At 42.8% G+C, this 27,521-nt stretch overlaps 1 protein-coding gene across 3 annotated transcripts in view; it reads left to right on the plus strand.

Moving 5' to 3' along the window:
• RFC3 (replication factor C subunit 3) overlaps positions 1 to 27,521 on the plus strand; it is a 101,912-nt gene that overhangs the window by 63,383 nt on the left and 11,008 nt on the right. For all 3 annotated transcript variants that reach the window (XM_029602680.1, XM_029602679.1, XM_029602681.1), the window contains one exon: positions 13,941 to 14,122. In XM_029602680.1, the coding sequence (XP_029458540.1) occupies positions 13,941 to 14,122 (182 nt within the window). The remainder of the gene's footprint in view (positions 1 to 13,940; positions 14,123 to 27,521) is intronic.

The raw sequence follows: 27,521 nt of genomic DNA on the forward strand, positions 1-27,521 counted from the left end.
TTGAACAGTACTGATTGGCATTTTCAAATCTTTGGATATCTTTTAATATCCTTTTCCTGATTTATAAAATTGAACTACTTTTGCTCACAGATCCTTTCGTAGTTCTTTTGCTTTCCCCATGCTTCAATGGATGAAATGCACAAGGGTTTCTCAAGAGCTAAGAAACTATTTGACTATTTATACACACGCTAATTACAATCAAACAAGGTACACAGGCGTGGATACTTACCCTTCATTGCCATTTCAACCTGTGTGTCAATTTGAGTGCATATTATCAGCCCAAAATTTAAGGGTATGCAAGCTTTTGAACAGGACCATTTTCTTTCCTTTATTGCTGTGGTTTGTTTAATGATTATGCTATTCTATGATGCATAATAATTTAATTTGAAATACATTAAAAATAACAGACATGTTTTGTCTGATCACTCATGTTTTCTTAAAATGCTACATATCTTACAAATTCTGCCAGGGTATGTAAATTTATGATCATAACTGTATATAATCTCATATTTACCAGTTCAAATGCAGGGTAGACCAGTAGCAACCAAGTCATTACTATTTAAAAAGCATTTGGTAGCTTGTACGAAATAAGTTGGTGGTTTTAGTCCAAGTCCCAGTAGAAGCTGTTCATATTGCAAAAATATCACCATGTCTGCTTAAAAAAAAAAAAAAAATTTTGGCATCTTGTTTTGGCAGTATCGGCATAGGTGCCAAAGATTTAACAGGCATGAACACTGAATTATCCTCTCATCTGTAAAGGTCTCATCAGGATTGATGGTATATTTACCCGGAAGTGTGGGGAAGCTGGCAACTTGTTGACCAGTTAGATCACTTGTCTCCGAAGACATTTTCTGACCTTTTGTATAATAAATGGGAACTTATCCTTCATACCAAGATGAAATTAGTCCCTGTCTATGGTGTGGGCTAATTATTTTCTAATGTGAAGGAGTGTTCCTAGAAACCCTCCTTAACCTGTGCAGGACCAGGCATCTAGCCTGGTCAATTTTAAAAGCCAGAGAGAGAGAGCTCTATGACTGGGACCCTGCTGAGCAGGCCTAAGAATGTGGGCCCAGCTGGGAACAGAGGCTGCACGTCTCCAGGAGAAGGCAGCTCCTGTCACATCTCTGTCCTAAGATAAACACTGTAATACTGTGGAGATAATCAGTTTACATGTGAATGCTGGATATGTTGTAAATAAAGTGGAATCTTTAAGAAAGAAGGCTAGAGTCAGTGTGACACACATCTTCAGCCTAAGAAGCTTACTGAGCAATCCCATATACGGTGTCAGTTCGGTATTTCTGCACTATGTGACTATAGGCATAAACACAAGTCTCCAGAAAAGGAAGAGAGAGTAGAGAAGAAAATAAGTGCGGATATGTGATTCCTACCCAAGGAAGCAGTTTGGGACAGAAGCAGTGCTGCTAGGTGTGTGCATAGAGCATTGAGAAAATTAAGACACTAGCTCAGGGGGAGTACAGAAGCTATAAATCTGAAAATGTTTTCTTCAATACAGAGAGCTGGGTTCTGGGGCCTGAAGGCTAAAGTAGTTCAAAAAACATTATTACAGGTAAGGAGAATGGTTCCACATAGCTAGATCGGCTAGACAAGGTTTGTGAAGTCATTGCTGAACAAGCAGAGGGTTGGGGGGGGTTTGGTGTTTTTTTTGCCTTTTCCTGTCAGAGGGGGGAAAAAAAGGAACAGTTTGTGGATTGTGTATGAACAAGGCTTGGTCCTCTAGAAGCAAGCCAGCTGCTCTGTATCAGAGCTCAAGAAAGTCGACCTTGTCTACGGAAAGCATGACTGAGTAATAAATAGAAGTTTGGCTTCAAACCTATTTGGAAGGCCAGAGGCAACTGCAGGAAAGCCTTGTAAAATTACAGATTGGGCGTGTGTCTTGAAAGAACAGGAAACAAACAGGGTGCTCCTAACTTTTAGCCTATCAGAAGTAAGACCAGGGAAGGGCTCACTGCACCTGGAAGCAGAGGAAGAACAGCAACTGTATTAATCACCTGACTGGTTCTTTACCCTGTGGAGGGACAAAGGTTTAGAGGAAGATAGCGAATATGCTGGGGCCAGAGAGAAGCCTCTGGACAGTGCTACAGGAAAGTCTGGAGAAGAGTCAGAGTGGCAAGAACAGGCACACTTGAAGAAATCAAGAAAAGAGAATGAAAGCCTGATTGACTGTGGCTTATATGCAAGGGAGCTCATGATGGAGCTTTACAGCCTGGCTTGATGGAAGCAGCATAGAGTGGCCAGATGAGCACTTGCAGCTGGAGATGATACAAAGAAGTCAGAATTTGCTGTGGTAAAAACTGGAAAGGAGATAAAGCCTCTCAGTGAGAGATGAAGACAATCAGGGGTTAGAGCAAGTGGAAGAGAAGCTACAACTGGAGCATCCAAGTTTAGACAAGCGAGTCTTGCTGGAGGAGGATTGGAATTCAGAACAGCAGATGGACTCATATAAATGATAATGGGTGGACACTGGGCAAAGGGCACGGTGGGTGGTTGTGGTAATTGGGATTGGTTAAGGCTAACCCTAGTAAGAGGGGGAGAGCATGACCCTGTAGCCACTACCCCGAGTTTAGTTGGCAAGGACCAGAATAAGCACATGGGGAAGAAAAGTTACTTCCCTGGAAGGGATCCAGAGTAAGGAAGGATACTAGACACAATAGGTTCGAGCTGAGGGGAGAGGGTATGTGAAGGAGTGTCCCTAGAAACCCTCCTTAACTTGTGTGGGACCAGGCAACTATCTTGGTCCACCTTAAAAGCCAGAGAGAGAGAGCTGCTGAGCAGAAATAAAAATGTGGCAGCTGGGAACAGAGGCCCTACATCTCCAGGAGAAGGCAGCTCCTGTCATATCTCTGTCCTAAGCTGAACGGTGTGAGTAATACTGCTAGAGGTAAGCAGTTTACATGTTGTGACTGCTGGTTATGTTGTAAGTAAAGCAGAATCTTTAACAAAGAAGGCTGTAGTCAGTGTGGCATACATCTCCAGCCTAAGAAGTTTACTAGACAATAATTGCAGATCAGAACTAATTTTCTTCATCGACACAAGGCTGAATTAGCAATGACATGCGGATGATGTTGTTGAACAGTGCCAAATGGACCCTTCTTTCATAGAAACATAGAAACATAGAAATGACGGCAGAAGAAGACCAAATGGCCCATCTAGTCTGCCCAGCAAGCTTCACACATATTTTCTCTCATACTTATCTGTTTCTCTTAGCTCTTGGTTCTATTTCCCTTCCACCCCCACCTTTAATGTAGAGAGCAGTGATGGAGCTGCATCCAAGTGAAATATCTAGCTTGATTCGTTAGGGGTAGTAGCCGCCGCAATAAGCAAGCTGCACCCATGCTTATTTGTTTTACCCAGACTATGTTATTAGCCCTTATTGGTTGTTTTTCTTCTCCCCTGCCGTTGAAGCAGGGAGCTATGCTGGATATGCGTGACGTATAAGTCTTCTCCCATGCCGTTGAAGCAGAGAGCCATGCTGGATTGCATCGAAAGTGAAGTATCAGGCACATTTGGTTTGGGGTAGTAACCGCCGTAACAAGCCAGCTACTCCCCGCTTTGTGAGTGCGAACCCTCTTTTCTTCTCCCCTGCCGTTGAAGCAGAGAGCTCTGCTGGATGTGTGAAGTATCAGTTTTTCTTCTCCCCTGCCGTTGAATCAGAGAACTTTGCTGTATATGCATTGAAAGTGAAGTATCAGGCTTATTTGATTTGGGGTAGTAACCGCCGTAACAAGCCAGCTACTCCCCTCTTTGTGAGTGTGAATCCTTTTTTCCACATTTCCTCTTGCTGTTGAAGCTTAGAGCGATGTTGGAGTCACCGTAAGCCTGTGTATGTTTATTTAATAAGGGTATTGACTCCAGGCAGTAGCCATCATTCTGGCGAGTCACCCACTCTTCATTGGCAGCCTCTTGACTTTATGGATCCACAGTGTTTATCCCACGCCCCTTTGAAGTCCTTCACAGTTCTGGTCTTCACCACATCCTCCGGAAGGGCATTCCAGGCATCCACCACCCTCTCCGTGAAGAAATACTTCCTGACATTGGTTCTGAATCTTCCTCCCTGGAGCTTCAAATCGTGACCCCTGGTTCTGCTGATTTTTTTCCTTCGGAAAAGGTTTGTCGTTGTCTTTTGATCATTAACACCTTTCAAGTATCTGAAAGTCTGTATCATATCACCTCTGCTCCTCCTTTCCTCCAGGGTGTACATATTTAGATTCTTCAATCTCTCCTCGTACGTCATCCGATGAAGATCCTCCACCTTCCTGGTCGCCCTTCTCTGTACCGCCTCCATCTTGTCTTTGTCTTTTTGAAGGTACGGTCTCCAGAACTGAACACAGTACTCCAGGTGAGGCCTCACCAAGGACCTGTACAAGGGAATAATCACTTCCCTTTTCTTACTCGATATTCCTCTCTCTATGTAGCCCAGCATTCTTCTGGCTTTAGCTATCGCCTTGTCGCATTGTTTCGCCGACTTCAGATCATTAGACACCATCACCCCAAGGTCCCTCTCCTGCTCCGTGCACATCAGCCTTTCCCCCCCCATCGAATTCAGTTCATTCGGATTTCCACTCCCCATATGCATGACTTTGCACTTCTTGGCATTGAATCTCAGCTGCCATATCTTCGACCACTCTTCCAGTTTCCTTAGATCCCGTCTCATTCTCTCCACTCCTTCCGGCGTGTCCACTCTGTTGCAGATCTTAGTGTCATCCGCAAAAAGACAAACCTTACCTTCTACCCCGTCCGCAATGTCGCTCACAAAGATATTGAACAGGACCGGTCCCAACACCGATCCTTGCGGTACACCACTTAAAACCGCTCTCTCTTCAGAGAAGGTTCCATTTACCATCACACATTGTCTTCTGTCCGTCAACCAATTTGCAATCCAGGTCACCACCTCGGCACTCACTCCCAAGCTTCTCGTTTTATTCACCAGTCTCCTGTGCGGAACCGTATCAAAAGCTTTGCTGAAATCCAAGTAGATGACATCGAGTGCTCTTCCTTGATCCAATTCCTTGGTTACCCAGTCAAAAAAGTCAATCAGATTTGTCTGACAGGATCTTCCTCTGGTGAATCCATGCTGCCTCTGGTCCATCAATTCTCCGGACTGTAGATAGTTCACTATTCTCTCTTTCAACAGTGACTCCATTACTTTTCCTACCACTGAAGTGAGGCTAACTGGTCTGTAGTTACCAGCCTCCTCTCTGTTCCCACACTTGTGAAGAGGGACCACCACCGCTCTTCTCCAATCACTCGGCACCACTCCTGTTTCTAGGGATCTATTGAACAGGTCGCACAGCGGTCCCGCCAGCACATCTCTGAGCTCCCTCGGTATCCTTGGATGAATCCCATCAGGCCCCATGGCTTTGTCCACTTTCAGATTCTTTAGCTCTTCCCATATATTATCTACTGTAAATGGATTTTCCTCTGTTCCGCTTCCCTCCAGTTTCTTGTTGTGTAGAGATGGTCCTTCTCCAGGGTCTTCTTTAGTGAACACAGAGCTGAAGTATTCGTTTAATATTTCTGCCATTTCTTCATCTCCCTCCACACATTGATCATTTCCACCTTTCAATTTCACTATACCACTTTGGACTTTTCTCTTTTCGCTGATGTATCTGAAAAATGTTTTGTCACCATATTTTATCTCCTTGGCAATCCTCTCTTCTGCTTGACTTTTTGCCAACTTGATTAATTTCTTAGTCTCCCTCAGTTGAATCAGATATTCTTCTTTGTGCTCCTCCCTTTGGGATCTTTTGTATTTCTTGTATGCAGTTCTTTTAGCTTTAATTTTGTCAGCCACCTCCTTTGAGAACCAGATAGGTTTCATTTTTCTTTTGCTTTTCTTTACATTTCTAACATATAGAGCAGTTGCCTTGGCGATTGCTCCTTTTAGATTGGTCCACTGTTGATCCACATCTCTCTCATTTTCCCATCCATTTAGTTCTTCCTCTAGGTACTTCCCCATTTCCTCAAAGTCTGTGTTTTTGAACTGTAAAACTCGGGTCTTTGTGGTTCTTTTCCCTATTCTTTTAGTGATATTAAACCATACCGTTTGATGATCACTGGTGCTGAGGTGGGCACCCACCTTGACATCAGAGACGATTTCTCCATTATTGAGCACTAAGTCGAGAATAGTTCCTTCTCTCGTGGGTTTCAATACCATTTGTTTGAACAAAGATACTTGCATGGCATCCAGTATTGCTCTACTGTTTTTAGATTCTGCAGATGGGATTTTCCAGTCTACATCTGGCATATTAAAGTCACCAATGATCACCACTTCCCCTTTCTTACCTATCTTATGGATGTCTTCAACCAGATCTCTGTCCAGCTCTTCCTTTTGGTTTGGAGGCCTGTAAACCACTCCAATATAAATGGATGCTCCATCATCTGTTTTTAGGTCGACCCATAGTGCTTCTTCCTTGCCCCAACTACCTTGCAGCTCAGATGCTTGGATATTATTTCTGACATAAAGAGCCACACCTCCCCCTTTTCTATCCACTCTGTCCTTCCTTAACAAGTTATAGCCTGGTATTGCCGTGTCCCAATCATGAGATTCTGTGAACCATGTCTCTGTGATAGCAACGATGTCCAATTCTGCCTCTGTCATTAGGGCCTGCAGATCTGGGATTTTATTTCCCAAACTATGAGCATTTGAAGTCATAGCTTTCCAGGTACTCTCTTTACGGTTATTGCTTTTCCTGTACTCCTTATGAGACTTTAGTTGAGATTTGTTATTCAAAGATTTGTTATTTCAAAGTTCATAGAGCTTTTGTGCTGCCTCATGAATCCCACAGTCTTTTTTTTTTTCATCAGAACTCCTGCATGGATGTGTACCCTTTCTTTCTTCTAAATTTTTGGTATTTCTAATTTTTTCTTATCAAACTCAGCTTTGATTTGCCTTGCTGCTTTGGCAGCCCCTCAACAGCACATTTCAGAGCTACCCAAAAAAGAAAGTCAACAAAAAAAGTTAGGCTCAAAGGAGACTGCACCTAGCAGCTTCAAAGACTGTGTATATGGAGGGAAGATGTCCATTAATGACACCCACAACATCTGTTACAGGTGTCTAGGGCCAGACCATGACGTACCATTAACCATTGCGGCCGGATGTCTCCAAAGACCCAGCTAACTACGGTATGGATGATGGAGGAACTGCAGATGTCAGTGAAACGTCAGCGTCATTCATCAACTCAGAGAGGGGTCTCTTCAGGCTTACCTGTATGCTGAGTTGAGCAGGAGTTCTCCTCCTGTGGCACAAATCCCTGTATCTGCTGCCCCTTCAGGGGTGAGCAAAGTGCAAAAGCACCTGATACAGGAGTCTGTAAGCCCTTTGCAAATCCTGCAGGTTTCAACACACAAAAAGAAGCAGGACTATGCTTCAGTAGTGGCGGCGCAGTCAGTGCCATTGAAACAGAGGCGGGCTCCGTCCTTTCGACACAGTGGCCCTTGATGCCATCAGCATGCAGCTCAGCACTATCAAAGCAGTCTTTGTATCAGGCTTCGGTTCAACTGATGCAGTTATTTGTCACACTGGGACAACTAGAGCATCAATCCCTGGCCCCATCAACACATTCTAGACTAGACTGGACAGCAAGAGGCAGAATATAAATCAAATAAATAAATAAGAAGAGGCCCTGAAGGGAATTCACTTCCTTTACCTTCTGCCAGCTTGAAAGCTGAGTTTCCATCTAGACTTTTGGAGCAAGGACCTTATCTGGAATCTTCAGATCTGATATGGTTTCCTCTAGTTTCTATGCACCCGATTTCATCTGCTTTTCTGCATTCACTGCTTTGGGAGGTAGCTTCTTCCTGGAGTCCAATGGGAACTTTTCAAGAAGATGAACCTTTTCTGGTCTTGGAAGAAGATGTTTCTCTCCTGACTTTTGGTCTTGGGACATAGCAGCCCCTAGACCATTTAGAGTTGGAAAAGACTTTTACCTCGCTGGAATCTGGGGACAAGGGGGCATTCTTATTTATTTATTTATTTATTTATTGTTTTTTTATATACCGATCTTCTTACATTATATGCAAATCAAATCGGTTTACAGAGAACAGTTGAAAACTTGCTTGGAGGCAATTACGCATTCTTCAGCCTCTCCTATCTAGAGTGTTGGATTTGTTCTCTCAAGGAAGAGTCCCTTGCTTCCACACTATGGGAGCACCCATTGGAAGTCCCAGGGGCGGATTCTAGTTCCCAACTGTCTCTCACTGTGTAGTCCAGTCAGTCCGAGGAGGGATAATCCCTTCAGGTGGCTGGGAGCTCCACCCCAATTGCCTACATCATCATTGGGATCCTGGGTCAGTGTTCCCTCACTTCTTGGGACCAAGGAAGGGGATTCCCTCCAACCCTCTACTTGATCCATCAGTGCATGCTTTTCCACCAGAAAACTTGTCTCATTCCAAGTTTATGGATAAGTTGAGTGAGGTCTTGGGAGTCAGCATCCACAAGGATAAAGACCCCTGCTCCAAAGTCTCTTGGTTTTCTCTAAATCTTGGAAACTCCAAGCCTGCAGCAATCCTGGTGCACTGTATACAATGGGGGTTACAAACAAGAATGTGGAAGAATCCGGCATCCTGCCCCCAGTGGCCAGGAAACTGGACTTTTTAAATATAAAGTTCAGCAGACACCAGGGTTTGGGGTAGTCCAGCTACTATACCTGTCAGTAGTAGTGGAATTGGCACTGAAGCAGGCAAATACTAGGATTTTCTTCATCATCCAACTGGGCAAGGACCCTAGACTGATGGATAACTTTGGGGGGGGAAAGAGTTTTCAGATCTCAATGCCCACATCGTGGCCCACCGATTCTACATGTTGCAATACTTACACTATTGCATTGAGAATTAGAAAGCCTTGTTAGAGCCACTGGATGGAGAGCAGAAAGAATATCAGCAAGTTCTTTGGATGCAGTGGAGTGGGAACATCATTTTCTCTATTCTAATACAAATCATTTGATCAGCAGCCATTGAAACATTCCAAATGGCCTGGCTGTGAGAGCCAGCAGCTATGAGAGGATGTGCATGACAGTTTGGCAGATGTGCCCTGTTCTGGGCAAAATATCTTGGAGATAAGCTCATTGAATCAGTGAACCATATTAATGACCAGCATATTGTCCTCAAAGCTCTCTCAATGGAATATGAGCAGCTGCCTTCTTCAGGTGTCCATACTTTTCTTTTACTTCGGAGATGCTCTTTCTGCCAATTTTGGTAATATGCACCACCTGCATTTTCACAGCATCAGTTTCCAGCTCACAGATGTGTAGGCATCAATGGCATCAACCGAAGATTGTGCAGCAAGCCCAGCCCAAACCTGCGCTTAGTTTTTGACCAGATTTTACTTTCAAGCCACTACCCTTCATATAGAGGGAAGGATTTAACTTTACCTGGAAGAGTGGCGTAAGATCACATAAACATACATCTCTCTCATTGGCAATCCTTTGTTTCATAGTGGATTCTTCTCACTATTAATACAGGGTCCTCCCTTTTGGGCAATACTTGGCCCTGAGGGTTTTCGCAAATGCCTAGTGGTGGTAGCAATGCACCTTGTCATCTAAGGATTTGTCTTTCCATACCTTGATGATTGGTTAATGACTGGCCTTTTCAAGCAGTGGTACTGGATTCCCCGCAGAAAACAATCCAGCTTCCTCAATCACTGACATTCATTATAAATTTTGCCAACTCGAACCTGATCCTACCCAAAGAATCAAGTTCGTAGGGACGTGGATAGACTCTCTGGCAGAGGTACACATGGTATTCTTGACCCACCTCAACATGCGGATTCTAAAGTGGGGTCTCTGCGCGCAGTGGGATCAGTTGCTTTAGCTGTTGTCCCTGGTGAGAGTTAATAGTAGAAATGAAGGAATCTCTCCAGGGGTGGCTAGACCCAGACAATGTGGAGATAGAGTAGAAGCTGAAGGGGAGCTCCTATCAGGTGATGCTCACAATGAATGTGTCCACTTAGGGATGGGGAACGTATATGGTTATTTTCAGAACCCAAGGGACCTGGTTGCCAACATAACATCTTTTTCAAATCAACCTTCTGGAGCTATGAGCAATCTGACATGCATTAAGAGTTTTTTCCATCTCTTTCACAGAAAGAAAATTCTGATCCAAACAACCAGGTAGCAATGTTCTATGTCAATAAGCAACGGGACACAGAATCATGGATCCTCTGCCAGGAGCCCCTGAGAATTTGGGAGTAAGCCTTCAAACACAAAGCTTTCCTGCAAGCAGCCTACCTTCATGGCATCTCCAACACGTTGACAGATTGCCTCAGCAGAGTGTTTCATCTGTCGATCGATTTTGTTCACATCAGAGGACAACAGCAAAGATTCTGCTTCATTTTTCAAAGCAAGTTCAGGTCGTCTTCATATACTTTTCTGCTCAGATGGTTTGCAGATCAATTTGTATGCTTTCTCCACTGTTTCCTTTGGTGGTCAGAACAATGCAGAAAGTATTTGAGGCATGTCTGATCCTCATTATTCCAGTGTGGCCTGGACAGGTGTGGTTCAAGTATTTCATCCGGTTGTTAGCTAGCCCTCTGATCCTTCTGAGATCTGATCTGACTTTAACTCAGGAAGAAGGTTGTCTGTCATCTGAACCTTCCCTCTCTCAACTTGATGGCATAGACATTGAGCGCTCAGTAGTCCTATCACTGTCCGTTATCCAGAGACCTTGAGGATATTATAATATCTGTTGGGAAGCATTCAACAAGGCGAGTTTACAGTTTTAAATGTAAAATGTTCTCATCCTAGTGTCGACCAAGCTCTCTGGACTCATTCTCCCGTGAGCCAAAGCTGCTGCTCCAGTACTTATTCTCCTCTCTTCCTTGAGTCTCAGTACATCATTGGTCAAAGTACATCTCCATGTTGCGGCTTGCAGTGTTCCCAGTGGATGACAAACCAATATCTGTTCATCTTTAAGTGTCAAAGTTCATGAAAGTTTCCAAACCACTGGTGCCATAGGATCTCATTGTGGTATTGGCACAGCTAATGAAAACAGCCTTACAAACCGTTTGCTTTCTTGAAGTTCTTCAGCTGGAAGAGTGTTCTAGTTGCCATTACATTGGCTAGAAGAGTCAGGAAGCTTCAAGCATGGATTCATAACTCTCCATATATAGTTTTACCACAACAGAGTAGTACGCCACACGTGCCCCAAGATTCTGTTAAAAATGGTGGCGGCTTTTCATATAAATCAAGCCGTTAATGTTGCCCATGTTCTTTCCAAGACCTAATGCACATGAAGGCGAGAAGGCCCTCCATTCTCTGGACTGTAAAAAGGTCTTGGCTTATATGAATAGAACTAAATCACATCATCAGGCTTCTCAACTCTTTACCTCTTTCAGTCCTAACAGGAAAGAGATCTAGGTGTCATAGTGGATAATACATTGAAATCATCAGCTCAGTGTACTGTGGCCATCAAAAAAGCAAGCAATGTTAAGAATTATTAGGAAGGGAATGACAAATAAAACGATGGATGTCATAATGCCTCTGTATCGCTCCATGGTGAGACCGCATCTTGAATACTGTGCAATTCTGGTCGTTGCATCTCAAAAAAGAAATAGTTGCACTGGAGAAAGTGCAGAGAAGGGTGACCAAAATAAGGGGCATGGAATGGCTGCCCTATGAGAAAAGGCTAAGGAAGTTAGGACTGTTCAGTTTGGAGAAGAGGCGACTGAGGGGGGGATATGATAGAAGTCTACAAAATCATGAAAGGACTTGAACAGGTTAATGTAAATTGGTTATTTACTCTCTCAGATAATAGAAGATCTAGGGGGCACTCCATGAAGTTAGCAAGTAGCTCATTTAAAACAAATAGAAGAAAATTCTTTTTCACAAAGCACATAGTTAAGCTCTGGAATCCATTGCCAGAGGATGTAGTTACGGCAATTAGTGTAACTGAGTGTAAAAAAGGTTTGGATAAATTCCTAGAGGAAAAATCCATAAACTGCTATTCATTAATAAGTAATAGTTACTTGAAATTTATTTAATGTTTAGGTACTTGCCAGGAACTTGTGACTTGGATTGTCCACTGTTGGAAATAGGATACTGGGCTTGATGGACCCTTGGTCTGACCCAGTATGGCATATCTTATGTTCTTATGTTCTGACAGACTGGGAATAGCGGTGGCCAAGCGCATGCTGTTTTAACTGCTAGCGGACTGTATCACACATTGCTGTGCTCTGGCTGCCTCCAGATCAGACTGTCGAGGCTCATCAAATAAGGGCCAAGGCTACTTCGGTGGTTCATCTGCAAGCCATAACCACTGAGGAATTTTCAGTGCTGTAACTTGATTGTCAGTTTGCAACTTCACTTACTGTCTGGGCAATCTATCCCAAAGTGACAGCAATTTTGGACAATCTGTTTTACTGTTCTCCCAGTAGTTCACTGTCCGTGGGGGTGGGGGTGGGGGGTGTCTGGGTTGCTTTTCAGTAAATGCTCCACTGTAACCCTCAGCTTGGGACTCCCCATATGTCATGGCTAATGCAGCCCTTTTTGCTGACAGAGAAAGCAAGTTTGCTTACCATAAATGGGGGTTCTTTGTAGACAGCAACATGAATTAGCCATGTTTAATAGCAGCCTGCCTCCTTGGAGAGTCAACTACCTTGCTAAAACTAAGCTCTGCAATCAGTTGAGGAGCTTATGAGGCAGCATGTGCATAGAACTCCCGCACATGCTCAAAGCAAAAGCTCTATGAGTTATTAGAGAAGGGTCTGTTTGGCGCAGTTGGATGACATCACCCACGTGTCATAGCTAATTCATCATCCTGTCTATGGAGAACTCAGTTTACATTAAGCAAACTTGTTTTCTAATCTAAACTGTTAGTAAAAAAAAACATCTGTTAAAAGATTTTCTCCAAAACCATTATAGCCTCTTCCCCTCCCCTGCCATTTGGCCCTACTTTAAAAGACACTCTTGTCAAAACACTATTAAAAGCATTAACTTTTTTCCTCTTTTCCTGTCTATTGCAGAACAAAGGGAAAATTTATTTTTTTTTCTATTTCTATTTTATACTTTCTATCTTTTAATGATTATTCTGGAGGTTTCTGTTACAAGGTAAATGTATCCAAATTTTGCATTCTAAATGCTTTCTGAAGTAAAAGTGGTACTGAGCAGTGAGTTGCTTGCTTTCAGTGTTGTGTGATTGGAGTGGGGAGCTGTTGAACATTTTATGAACTGATCATAACCAATAGTAACTCTTAACATGATAAGCTCTGAAGCTGACCAGACCTGTAGCATGTTAATGTAAACAGTTTCTTGTGAAAGATTTTTTGTTTGAGAACATCCTAGTTCTTCGACCATCCTGCAGTACTGAAATGCCAAAAAGCAATATACACCAAAATAAACCATTTTCATATTTCATTACATAAACAGCTTGAAATATTAAAAAAAAAATCCCACCTTTTTAAAAGCTGTAATATACTCTATGATTTATATATCATGGGGTAGCTACTCTTAAGTACTGTGCCTCACAAGACATTACATATTGTACACTGCCCTATTTTATATTACTGTTTGCTATTTCTTGGACCAGCAGTTGCTTCCAGTTGAATTGGAGCTGGTATCTGTTGGCCTATGGCACCAATCCATCAGCCTACTTGGGGGAAGGTCTCTTCAATTTTATATCTACCCCCAACTCAACCTAGCAGCAGTCCTCAGTCAGGAGTCATAAACAGTGATGAGTCCTGGAACCTGATTAACATGAACTTTAAGCCCTGCTACTTTGGTATCACCATTGAGCAATGAGAGGTTGCCTCAGCAATGGGTTGTGAATACTGCTTCCATAGCACCCCCGGACAGCTCAGGGAGCAGAACTTGACCCAGAAATTGAACTCAGGTTGTTTACATGGCAGTGCACAACACTACCCCTGAGCCACCAATCTAGCCCATTATTGCTTGAGTAATATGTATGTTTGTTGCTTTTCACGTTTCTAGTGGTGGTGTTGACAGAAGTTGACAAACTTACAAAAGATGCTCAGCATGCCTTAAGAAGAACCATGGAGAAGTATATGACTACTTGCAGGTTGATTCTGTGCTGCAATTCCACCTCTAAAGTCATCCCTCCTATTCGAAGCAGATGTCTAGCAGTGCGGATTCCTGCTCCCAGCATCGACGATGTAGGGTTTGTTGTATGTTTGATATTTTGGGAGTGGGAGAGCAAAAAATATTTTCTCTTGCTCTTTTGAGCTTCTAGTTCAATACAACTCAATACAACCATGAGCCTTCATTCACAACTACCTCCTCCATTATAGACCCACCTGTCCAATCTGGTTTTATTTAATTATTAACAAACTATTGAAAAAGTGGAAATTGGTATTGGTTGGTATTTGTGCTTATAACCTTTAATCCACAGTCTCTTGCCTGCAGTGAGCTTCAAACTGTATAATGCAAAAGCACTCCTATTAACATCAAGTACCAATTCTAAGCTTCCCACCTACCAAAAATATTATACTTGGATTACAGGTTATAAGCACATATACCAACTGACAGCAGTTTTCACTTTTTTAATAGTTTAATATTTGGGCACCTTATTGCTTTTTGTTCCTTTTTTCATTTATTGTAATGCAGTCTGTGGCCCTTGGCAAAGGACTCTGACCTCCATACACTCTTATTCTGGCCAGTTGTCTTCAGAGCACTTCACTGTGATGCAGGAGACCTGGGTTTGATTCCCAAGCTCATATTCAGCTACTCAAGCCAATCAGAGTTGGGTATGTTTTGAAGGTAAAATTCACAGCCCCCTAGGAGTTTCAACCATTTCACAATGATGGCGACTAGTGGCCAGACAAAGGATGTATGTCGGTTGTAAATCACTTGGGTATCTATAAGCAATAAATAAAGATGGAATTGACAGTCCTTGGCCAGGAGCCACAGACTTTATTACAATAATTAAACTAAACCAGATTGGGCAGAAGATCTATAAAAACAGGAGAAAATCCCAGGTAGTTTTGAATGCCACTGAGCCATCAAACCAGTCCAACAATTTTAGTATGTGTACTTTGCACTTACTAATTTTCAAAGAGAAACCACCTATGACGTTTGTTTGAAAATTAGCAAGAGCAAAGTGCACATGCAAAAGTTGTGTACTTATGGACCTGCTGTTTGTGTGGGTGCTGGAGGGGGTACAAAATAAGCGCATGTGCACTTGAAAATTAAAAACTTGCACACTATTTCCTCTCCCACATTTCTGGAGGACAGTTCTCAGTCATGCCATTCTACATGGGTAAAAGCATTTGAATGTTGCCTTCCCCAGGCTGTTGGTCATAGTTTTTCCTTTCTGTGCATATATCAGTAGTATTACTTTTGGAGAACCAGAGTTGCAGGGTAGCACTTTCTTGTTTAATGGAGCTTTCTCCAAGAAAGCTTTAACATCTTTCAAGAGTTGGCAAATGAACTAACTTGCACTAGAAAACATAGAAATGTTAACATTTTTATGTGAAGTCAGTGTAAATTATAAAATAGTAGGAAGTAGCCCTGTAATACAGTTGGCTAATGATAATTCGTATCTGTGTTGATAGTTCATCATAATCTTCAGCTCGGTGCTTTAGATTTTTTTCCTCCCTCCCCTTTTTAAAAGTAAAATCTAAACTGTGTGTGTAAGGGTCAGGGCCGGTGCAAGGGGATTAGGTGCCCTAGGCGAGCCTTCTCCCTTGCGCCCCCCCCCCCCCCCCCCTGTTGCGCCGCCATCCCCCGGTCTCAGCCCCAACTCCTACCTCATTCTCGATCATGCCCGCTGATTGTGTGGTTTTCTGGGTCGCGAGCAGGTTGGGCACTGCTTGTGACTCACCAAATCTCCACTCCTCTTTGCCACCGCTTGCGGCCCCATATGGCTCGCACCCAGTGGCACACCAAGGGTCTCCGGCGCCTGGGGGCCAATGCATTTGTGTGCCTCTCCAGCATCCCCCCCGTAATCCTTCTTGTACTAATGCTTAAGGTCACAGGAAATAAATGGCATCTCTAGACAGAAGAATTTTGGGGGGGGGGGGGAGCCAAAATGACATTTCTTCATCACACCCACCGCTATAGCATGGATCCTGCTTTAAAATTGGTTATAAAAAAAAAAAAGTGTTAAAAAAAAGTCCAAAGGGTCTTCTGCGTAATTTTAAAAAGCTGGCCAGTTTCACACTATAAAATTATTTGATAGCCTCATTCAACTAATTCTATATGGCTATGAGAGTGAAGTCTGGAATATATAGGAAGGGACAGAATGCAAATATAAATCCTGCACCTCCAATTCTGTAACTCTGTGCATCCACTGAAATTCCCCCAAACAATGGAGCTTGGATGTTTCCCTTACAGCTCATCATACTAAAAGATATTTTCAAATTCTGGTGTCACCTCACAGTAACAGCAGCACAAATACCTTCCACTGCCAGACACATTGTGAACTAACACAAAACCCCGCAAAAAAGGCACTCAAAATCTATACTGCAATCCCATCATAACATAACAGTACAATAACAGTACAATAGACACTACATGCTAGCAGAATGTCTCATCATGGTCACAGAGACAGACCCTCACCAAATACAGAATACAAAATAAAAGAGCACAAATTAGAAAAAACTGAAATGGAAACACCAAGAAGCCAGACTCTGTGTATTAACAATGGAAAAAGAGAACCACTATTTCTCATAAAACAATAAAATCAAGAAACACAAAGCATCAATTATAATAGTAAAACCATACTAATAAAATAATATTTTAAAACTATTGCTAAATAGAAGTTATATTAATTAAAATCATATACATTTTTTACAATTTCCCAAACACCAATAAAATATTTCAAAACAGCACATATATCAAATAACACCCAATAATTTAAACTAATAAGGATTTTAAAAAGCCCCTGCTGTCCCCTTCTGTGATTTCCAGTCACCCTGATATTGTCGAGGATTAGGAGGTTATCATCTCTCTCTCACACATACTCACATGTCCATTCTCTCTCACACATACACTGTCACACTCTCAGGCTGTAAGACACTCTCTCCCCCTCCACACATCCCCCCTATACACACACACACACACACACACACACACACTCTTATTCCCCTGGATTTTCTCATACATTCATGCTCTCACTCTCACTGTCTCCCACACAAACGCACACACCCAGGCAAATTCCCAATCATTATCGCACACAGACCCCCAGGCAGGCACCAATTCATTCTCACACACACATACACCACACACAGGTAGGCACCTATTCTCACACATACAAACTCTAGGAAGACACCCATTCGTTCTCATACACAGACACACCCTCAGGCAGGCACCCATGCTTTCACACACATACACCCCAGGGAGTCTCCCATTCAACACATGCACACACTAAAGGCAGACCCCCTCTCTTTTGCCAGCAACCTCAGAGCCTCTCTCATTCCTCTGCTGCCGTGTGGTTATTGGGGAGGTGCTGATTGCTGCTACTGGCACTGAAGCCCATTCTGCTGCCTCCTCTGTGCAGACCCCATGGGCTTCCACTTCCTCCATGCTGATCTCGTACATTGTGAGATCCGCATAGAGAAAGTGCTACTCTTGCACATTCCCAAAGATTACATGTGCCAATCAGTAAAAAGGAAAACAATTTTTTTTTTTTTTTTTTTTTACATTTGCTGTTTGATCTTAGTTTTCTAATCGGTTGGTCACAGGCTTTTTTTCCCCACCTTCCCTTTCTTATTTTTTTGCCAATTCCTTTTATATTGTCTTTTTTTCTATTTCTTTTCTCTCCATCTGTCTTCTTCCCTCAAACACACGGTCAGGTTCTCATTCTCACACGCTTTCTCTCTCTCACACACACACACAGTCTCTCACTGGCACATGCTGTCTGATTCTCACTCACACAGGCTCTCTCTCACTCCCACATGCTGTCTTGCTCAAGCACAGGCTCTCACTGTCACATGCTGTCTCTGCAAACATTCAGGTCCTCACTCCCACACACAATCTCTCAACTCATCTCATACATGCACACATACACACTCTACAGGCCCTCAGCCTCTCTCTCACCTCTGGGCCTCCTCTTCATGGGTCGCCGCAGGATGGGCTCTGCAGCGGCCCTAATCTTCTTGGGCTGCCAGCAATGTGGGATCCGTGGCAGCGGCCCTGTTACCGGGCCTCCTCTTCTTCTCAGGCCGCTGTGACTTGGGATTCGCAGCGGCCCGTAAGCGCTGCTCCTCTTTTGCACACGGCTGATGCTCCTCCTCCTTCCTGCCCATGCGGCTCTGGCAATTTTTCTTCCGGGGCCGCACGGGCAAGAAGGAGGAACACCTGCACGTTTAGATACAACCTTTTTCTTCGGGCCATGGTGACGTGAGCTCCACCCCGGCCCTGCTGATCTTCTTGCTGTGTGTATTCGGCACTCATCACAGCAGTAGTTCATTGCTCAGCCGCCAGTGGGATGAGGTCCACCGGCGGCCGCATGAGCCTTCATGTTGGCCATCAGCGGCTCGGCGCCCCCTAATGCTCGGTGCCCTAGGCCCAGGCCTAGTCCGCCTAGTGCTTCCACCGGCCCTGGTAGGGGTAAGTTTTTCATACCCCAAATTTCATTATTTTAATAACCTCATATATTTACATGTGCATGCTTCCTTCTGTTCCATAAACTGAACTTAGAAGGATGCTCCTAACCACCTTTAATCACTGCTTCTTATCATATGCACTAGGAGTGCGCAAATGGGGGGGTGTTGTAAACGAGCTTCCAGGGGGGCCGCCAGCAGCCCGGACGAAAAGACAAGAGTGCCTCCTCTGCTGTCTGGGGTCTAATAGAATGCTGTACCGCGGGGGAAGGTGCATGTGGCCACTGGTGGACACGATCAAACTAATGGACGAAAAACAGAGAGAGGCCATGCAGCCGCCAGTGGACTTCATCCCACTGACGGCTGATCAGAGGACGACACCCTTCCCACAGTATTACAACTTGTGAGAGTAGCACTTTCTCTATGCTGATCTCATGATGCATGAAGGAAGGGCTAGTCCTGCCAATTTTTAATATCACAGGATCTTCACAGAGGGGAGGAGGCAGCAGAATGGGCTTCAGTGCCAAAAGCAGGGTTGAGTGAATGGCTCCTTCCCCAACAGCCAAGTGGTGGCAGTGACAGCAGCAGCAGAAATGAGAGGGGCTCTGAGGCTGCTGGGGAAACAGAGGGTGCTTGCCTTCAGTGTGTGTATGTGTATGAATGGGGGCCTGCCTGAGGGTCTTTCTGTGTGTGTGAGAGAATGGATGCCTGCCTGGGGATCTGTGTATGTGAGAGGGAATGAGTGCCTGCCTTTGGGGGCTGTGTGTAAGAGAGAATGGGTGCATCTTGGGGGTCCGTGTGTGTGAGAATGAAAGGGTGCCTGCTTGGGGATCTGTGTGGGTGAAAGCCTGTGTGTATGAGGGAATCTGCGGGAAGTAAGAGCTTTTGTGTGCATGGGGTAGAGAAAGACTTAGAACAGGGATGGCGAACTCCAGTCCTTCAGTGCTGCAAACAGGCCAGGAACCCAAACGAGGCAACCCCGCAATTGTGTTTAAACTGACTTACATTCATAAAGATAGAGCTGAACATACAGGGGTGTGACTAATCATGAAAGACCACTGTCTCGTCCAGTGAGGACACTAGGCTGCAAGACTAGTGTGTAGATGTGATTCCCAATCTAGTATGGGTGAGCCGACCTGCGTTGAAGAGTAAAAAACAGAACCGAGATGGGCAACCAAAGCAAAAGGGGAGACGGTCACCCTGCTTCATCATGTAAATGCCTCCCACTCAATCATTGAGTTGAGTCCATCTGGGGATAAGGTGTGCCATGAATAAATGTACCCCTATTCACACTGTAATATCTGTAATGAGATGTGACTGCCCCTTGGGCAATCAAGGCGCTGGATTACAAAGAACTTTAATTGGTCAAGAATATGGCCCGAGTCCATTCAATACTTAACTGGGGGGGAGGCCATCTACCTTATGGATGCGGATACAACTTTTGTGTTGGATGATCCATGTAAGTACAGGTAACTTAGTGTGGCTTATGTATAATTTGCAACAAGGGCAGATAATAGGATATACGACCTGGGTAGTCCTGCAGTCAAAATGACCTCTCAGTTCATGTGATATTGGCAAAGATATGTGGTGAAATAATTGGATCAAATGTTCATTAATGCACATCGAACAGTGGTTACATGCAAGTTCAGGTCTTCTTCAGATATTTTTCTGCTGAAATGGTTTGCAGATCAATTTGTATACTTTCCACTGCTTCCTTTGGTGGTCAGAACAATGCAGAAAGTATTTGAGGCATGTCTGATCCTCATTATTTCAGTGTGGGCTGGACAGGTGTGGTTCAAGTATTTCATCTGGTTGTTAGTCAACCCTCTGATCCCTCTGAGATCTGATCCTATTTTAACTCAGGAGGAAGGCAGTCTGTCATCTGAACCTTCCCTCTCTCAACTTGATGGCATAGACATTGAGCGCTCGATAGTCTTATCACTGTCCGTTATCCAGAGACCTTGAGGATATTATAATATCTGTTGGGAAGCCTTCAACAAGGCGAGTTTTCAGTTTTAAATGTAAAATGTTCTCATCCTAGTGTCGACCAAGCAAAACCAAAAAAATTTCCCACCGATGGCCACCAGGAGGGAGCTCCGTACAGAGCCCGTCATGGGGACAGAATTTTTTTTTTCTTATTTTCCTCCTCTAAATCCTAGGTGTGTCTTATGGTCAGGTGCGTCTTATAGTGTGAAAAATACCGTAATTATTTTTCCCAAGCAGGTTTGCTTCTCTCACTCTTGCCACAGCATTCAGATGTTTTGCTTTTTCAGAAGACCATCAGTTCACCTTAGTCACAAAAGTAGGTCACATGACTATCCTTGGCACTAGATTTTTTTTTTTTCCAGAGCTTTCTGGAAAGGCCTAAATAGGTTCCTTTACTACTTGCACAAAGCAGTTCCTGTGCTTTTGCAACCCAATGGCAGTCCTCCCCCACACCGTGCTTCATTCACAGAAATAAAGTTTCAGGTTTTCAGCAACTCTTCTACAGTTACTGATTTTTAGTTTGCTTTTTTTTTTTTCTTTAGGCTTTTGCCTGAAAACACCATACCTTCTTTTAGTTGGCAATTAGAATGTTTCTATATTTCAGAAATTTCTAGTCCACGAATCTTAAAAGCTTCCTCTTAGATAAGTTGTAAAACATAAAATACAATCAAAACTGGTGATGCAAAGCTAAACTCTGGATCCACTGAGCAGCGATTTGTGGCTATTTTTATTCTCCTGACTTTATTATTTATTTGTCGAGTTTTATATACTGTCGTTCGGTTTCGCCATCACAACGGTTTACAAAGTTTCAAAGTTTAACAGAGTTTTTTAAAAAAGGTTCATTTAAATGGTTAACATAGTATTATAATTTTACAGAGTTATTAAAGTTTTATGAACTTAGTTTGTAGGATAGATTATACATTTCTGTTAATTGTTAGAAAAACATTACATTGGTTCCAATGTAATGTTGTGGTTAAGAAGCAGATAGACAGGATTTAGGGAACTCCCCCCTTCCATTTCCCCGGCCTTACCAGCTACTCAGACTACCATCACTGGCTTCTTGCATACTATTGCTTTGATAAGGTCTGAGGCAGCATGTGAGGCAAAGGGTATGGCCTTTAGCTCAGGGGCAGTGATCTCACTGAGACCAGACCTCCATGCAATGACTCAGCAACTGGGCAATTGCAGTGTGGTCTGTCCACCAATTATCACTGCAAGAGATAGGGGACTGGAGAAATTGAGGGTCTAGATGCAGACATGGTAGCTCTGGTGCAGATAACACAGGAAGTGGGAATATAAGAAAATAAGATTTGCCATACTGGGTCCATCAAGCCCCAGTATCTTGTTTCCAACAGTGACCAAGCAAGGTCACAGGTACCTGGCAGGATCCCAAGGAGTAGATAGATTCCAAGCTGCTTGTCCCAAGAATAAGCAGTGGATTTCTGCAAATCTACCTTAATAATGGTTAATGGACTTTTCCTCCAGGAACTTGTCCAAACCTTATGTAAATGCAGCTACACTAATAGCTTTCACCAGACCAGATCCTCTGGCAATGTATTCCAGAACTTAAGTATGCATCGAGTAAAAAAAAAAAAAAAAAAAAAAATTGTTTAAAAAGTTTCTTATTAGTTTTAAATGTATTACCTAGTAACTTCATTGTGTGACTTCTGGTCTTTATACTTTTTGAAAGAGTAAACAACTGATTAACATTTATTCATTCCATTCCATTCATTTTATAGACCTCTATCATCTTCCCTGAGCCGTCTCTTCTCCAAGCTGAAGAATCCTAACCTCCCTTAGCCTTTCTTCATAGGAGAATTGTTCCATCCCCTTTATCATTTTGGTCGCCCTTCTCTGTACCTTTTCTAATTTTGCTATATCTTTTTTGAGATGGGGTGACCAGAACTGCACACAATACTTAGGATGAGGTTGCACCATGGATTGATTATAGAGGCAATATGATATTCTTCGTTTTATTCTACATTCCTTTCCTAATAATCCCTAACATTTTATTTGTTCTCTTGGTTGCTGTTGCACACTGAGCAGAAAATTTCAGTGTATTTTCAACGATGACACCTAGATCTTTATCCTTAGTCGTGACTTCCTAATGAGTAATTTTGCATTATGTAGCTATAATTTGGGTTACTCTTCCCTAAATGCATCACTTTGTACTTTTCCACATTAAATTTCATTTGCATACCCAGTCTCCCACTTTTGCAATGTCCTCTTGCAATTTTTCACAGTCCCCTTGCGATTTAACAACTTTGAATAATTTTGTCACTGGCAAATCTGATCATCTCACTTGTTCCCATTTCCAGGTTGTTTATAAATATATTAAAAAGCAGTGGTCCCAAAAGAGATCCCTAAGGCTTGCCACTATTTACCTTTTTCCATTGGGAAAGTTTACCATTTAGCCCTTCTCTCTGTTTATCTTTTAACCAGTTGGCAGCCCATAATAGGACATTGCCCCTTATCCCATGACTTTTTAATTTGCTAAGAAGTTTCTCATGAGGGATTTTGTCATATAGTATAACTGGATTTCCAGAAAGCATATCAACTGGCTCACCTTTATCCACATGTCTATTTATGCTCTCAAAATAATGTAGCAAATTTGTGAGACAAGACTTCCCTTGGCTAAATCCATGTTGGCTTTGTCCTATTAAGCTATACTTATCTATATATTCAGCAATTTTGTTCTTGAAGATAGTTTCTACCATTTTGCCTGGCACAGATGTCAGACTCACTGGTCTGTAGTTTCCTGGCTCACCACTTGATCTCTTTTTAAAAATTGGCATTTCATTGGCAACCCTCCAGTCTTCAAGTACCATAGATGATGTTACTGATAGTTTACAAATTTCCAATAGCAGGTCCGTAATTTCATTTTTCAATTCTTTCAGCATGCTGGGATGTATTCCAAAGAGCTATGGAGGACCTCAGTTCCCCCAAAAGGCTGACTGTGTTTTCTTTGGCACTCTTCAAGGTAGAGCTAGACAGAAGAATCACTGAGACAGTTGTGAGAATGTGAAGAAGCCTGAGATCATGTAGGCTGTGTGGGGTATAGCATCAGGAATAGGCAGACTAGATGGGTTTTGCTGCTCTTATCTCCTGTAATCTTTGTTTTTATGTACTAGCTCTAATTGTGAAAATATTCAAAATAATTTGTTTTCTGGTCATTTAATTCAAACAAATCGTGAGCTTAATTATATAGTCTGTCCTCTTTGTGTTTGTAGAACCAACACAGGGACAGCTAATAACACATGTATAAGCTGAATGTCTTAGGTCCACTTTTATATATTTTTTTATATGGTTGTATGTCCATCTTTACGCTGGACATACAAGCTGAGCACTGCTTTTGTTTCACAGGACATTGTGCTCACTGCTGACACCCTGGTTTTGGGTGTATGTAATGTTCAAAGTCAAGTGGAAATATTTGCATTTACAGAAAATCAACTCCCAACCCATCTTTATGATATCTTTTCCCTTCCCAGACCCAAAAAAAGAAGAGGAGGGCTCTTACTGGCTGCCAAGAAAGATCTCAAACTAGTCTCACAGACTGTCAACACCGCCCCCAAATTTGAAATTTTTTTCAAATCCCCACAATTACAAATATACCTAGTTTATACTCCCCCAGGCCTCCTCGACCTCAACTCCTCCCCTCTCATAGAATTTATTGCCATAGACATGGACACCCCAGTCATTATCCTTGGGGACTTCAATCTCCATGTTGACATTAAACCGCGTGTGTCCCCCCCCCCCCCCCCCCCCCCCCCCCCCTGCGAAACCTTCCTATCTGCCCTTGGCCTTAAGCAAATCGTAACTAGCCCCACCCACAAAATGGGCCACACGCTCGACTTGATCTTCACAAACTCCCATCTTCTTTCAGACATATCATCCTGCACCCCAGTCCCCTGGTCAGACCATTCTGTTATAAAAATCAATCTCACAGTCAAAAAATCCCACACACCCAAACAGAATCTAAATAACACTATACAGTATAGAAAACCCTGCTCCAAAGAAGAGCTTAGCCTCGCCCTAGCTGATGATCTGGTCTACTTAGACCTTTCCAACATGGACTCTGCCCATAGCTCATGGAACAAGATTACCAAGGACATAGCCAACAAAATCTGCCCACTCATCTCCAAAGAACTAAACCCATCAAATCCCAAAAAATCATGGTACACCGCCAAACTAAAGTTACTCAAACGAGAACTAAGAACCAAAGAAAAGAAATGGCGCAAGGACCCCTCCCCCTCCCTCCTTGCATCATACAAACACACCCTCTACCACTACAGAGACTCCATCCTCAAAACCAAAAAAGATTATTACGCTTTAAAAATCCATAACTACCACAATAACGCCCTGTTCGATTACGTTTCACACCTCACAAAAACAGCCTTTCCACCCATAGCAGATAAAGCCAAAAATAAATGTAACGAATTAGCAACCTTCTTCCATGACAAAATAGACAAGCTAATTGCACAATTCCCCCCCCCCCACCTCACCCCCACCCCATGCCAACTAACCAGAACTCTACACTTGAGTCCTTTGAACCCACTTCCTCCTTAGAGATAGCAATAATTTTAAAAAAATGAAACCCTCCTCACACCCTGAGGACTCCATTCCCACTAAATCACTTCTTTCTATCCCAGACATCATTGCCAAACCATTATCCGAAATAATTAATCTCTCCCTTTTCCCTTGGGCAAGCCCCCCCAGCTTGGAAACAAGCCATCCTCAAACCCATCTTAATAAAATCTAATCTTATTTATTTATTTATTTATTTATTTATTTAACATTTTTCTATACCGACCTTCATGGTTAAATACCATATCAGGACGGTTTACATCGAACAGGGGTAAAAATAACTAGGTAAAGGAAGAAACAAAGTTACATTAAACGAGGACCGTGAACTTGGAAGCTTAGGTAGCTGGAAGAAAAAAGATAAAGTTAAGTTAAAAGGAGAAATAACAAATTCCGGACTAGAGATAGTTCGGATTAGAGTTAGTCCACATGTTAGAGTTGGTATCCGTGCTGTCCAGGTTGACAGCATGGATACCTTCTGACATGACCATTCTGACATGACATTCTAACATGACATGACATGATATTCTGACATGACCCTTCTGACCCCTCTAACGTCCGGCCAATATCTAACCTCCCTTTTCGTATCCAAACTTACAGAAAGAGTGGTCAACTCACAACTTAATGATCATCTCGAAAAACACAACACCTTATTTCCCTCACAATTCGGATTCCGTAAATTCTTTAATATGGAAACTCTGTTAATATTCCTTACAGATATCCTACTTATAGGACTTGATAAGGGCCAGTCATACATTCTAGCCATGCTCGACATTTCTTCGGCCTTCGACACGGTCAACCACAACCTCATGATTAAACGCTTTTCTGAAATAGGTATCTCTGAAATTGCCCTGAGCTGGTTTGAAGCTTTCCACAATAACAGACTCTACAAGGTCAAAATTGGTGCCCATGAATACAACCCTATCAACTTTACCCATGGAGTTCCCCAAGGCTCCTCCCTATCCCCGACTCTCTTCAATGTCTATCTCCTGCCACTATGCCAACTCCTAGCTGATTTTGGTCTTTCCCATTACATCTACGCGGATGATGTACAAATTCTCATCCCCATCACCGATTCCATACCCAAAGCCCTAAAGACCTGGGAAAACTGCCTCTTCTTCTATTAATTGCCTTCTAACTAACCTGAACCTCGCCTTAAACACTACAAAAACAGAGCTCCTACTCATCTCCCCTGGTAACCACAACCCCCCTCCCCCCTCCCTTCAGACTGTGTCCTTCTCCCAACAAGTAAGAGATTTAAGAGTCTCGCTCGACAGCCATCTGAACTTAAAAAAATGTATCAATAACACCACCAAAGACTGTTTCTACAAACTGCACATCCTTAAGAAACTAAGACCACTCCTCCATTACAATGATTTCAGGATTGTCTGCCAAGCAACTCTATTTTCGAAGATTGACTACTGCAATACTCGCCTCCTAGGCCTCCCCGCTGTTTCCATCAAACCGCTCCAAATGCTGCAAAACGCAGCAGCTAGAATCCTCACCAATTCTTGCAGAATAGACCACATCACTCCAATCCTTGGAGATCTACATTGGCTCCCCATCCCCTCTAGAATACTCCACAAAGCCCTCACAATTATCCACAAATCCCTTCACAATCAAAACTCTCAGTGGCTTAATGACTCCTTACAATATGACTCCTCCAATAGACCGACTAGATCCGCCTACAAAGGCTCCTTGTCTATTCCCTCGCATAAACTGACTCAGCTTATCTCCACCAAAGATCGCGCTTTCTCCATAGCAGGCCCAAAGATTTGGAATTTTATGCTGCCCGATCTACGCCAAGAACAATGTATCAAAACGTTAAAAAAAACCCAACTAAAAACTTGGCTGTTTAAACGGGCCTATAACTAACTTCAACCTCCATCCCTCTGTCAAATCATCCCTCCCCCTTCCCCTCCCCCCCTCACCCTGCAGCTCATTCCTTCAAGAGCTACTTCTCCCCTACCCTCTTCAAGCCCACTTTTATTTATTAGTTTAACCATAACTAAATAGTTTAACCATCTAGTTATGTTAAATGCTCTATCTCTATTTATTGGTTATACTATCTGCTACTCTCATTACCTAGGTCCGCTCGACCCTCTAATACTCCCTACTTGTTCCGTTTGACCCCTTGTTAATTCTAACTTTATAAATCAATTTCTCATCTTTTGGTTTATCCCCGTTGATCTGTAAACCAATGTGATATGTTTATGAATGTCGGTATAAAAAAGTTCTAAATAAATAAAAACATTATAAAAAAACAAAACAAAAGTTGACCTAAGACATTCAGCTTATACATGTGTTATTAGCTGGCTCTGTGTTGGTCCTACAAACACAAAGAGGACAGTCTATATAATTATGCCCACTATTTGTATGAATGAAATGACCAGAAAACAAATTATTTTCAATGTTTTCATCAGTTATTTGTCGTTTCTGCATT

This window comes from Rhinatrema bivittatum, chromosome 5, assembly GCF_901001135.1.
Source record: "Rhinatrema bivittatum chromosome 5, aRhiBiv1.1, whole genome shotgun sequence".
Classification (NCBI taxonomy): Eukaryota; Metazoa; Chordata; class Amphibia; order Gymnophiona; family Rhinatrematidae; genus Rhinatrema; species Rhinatrema bivittatum.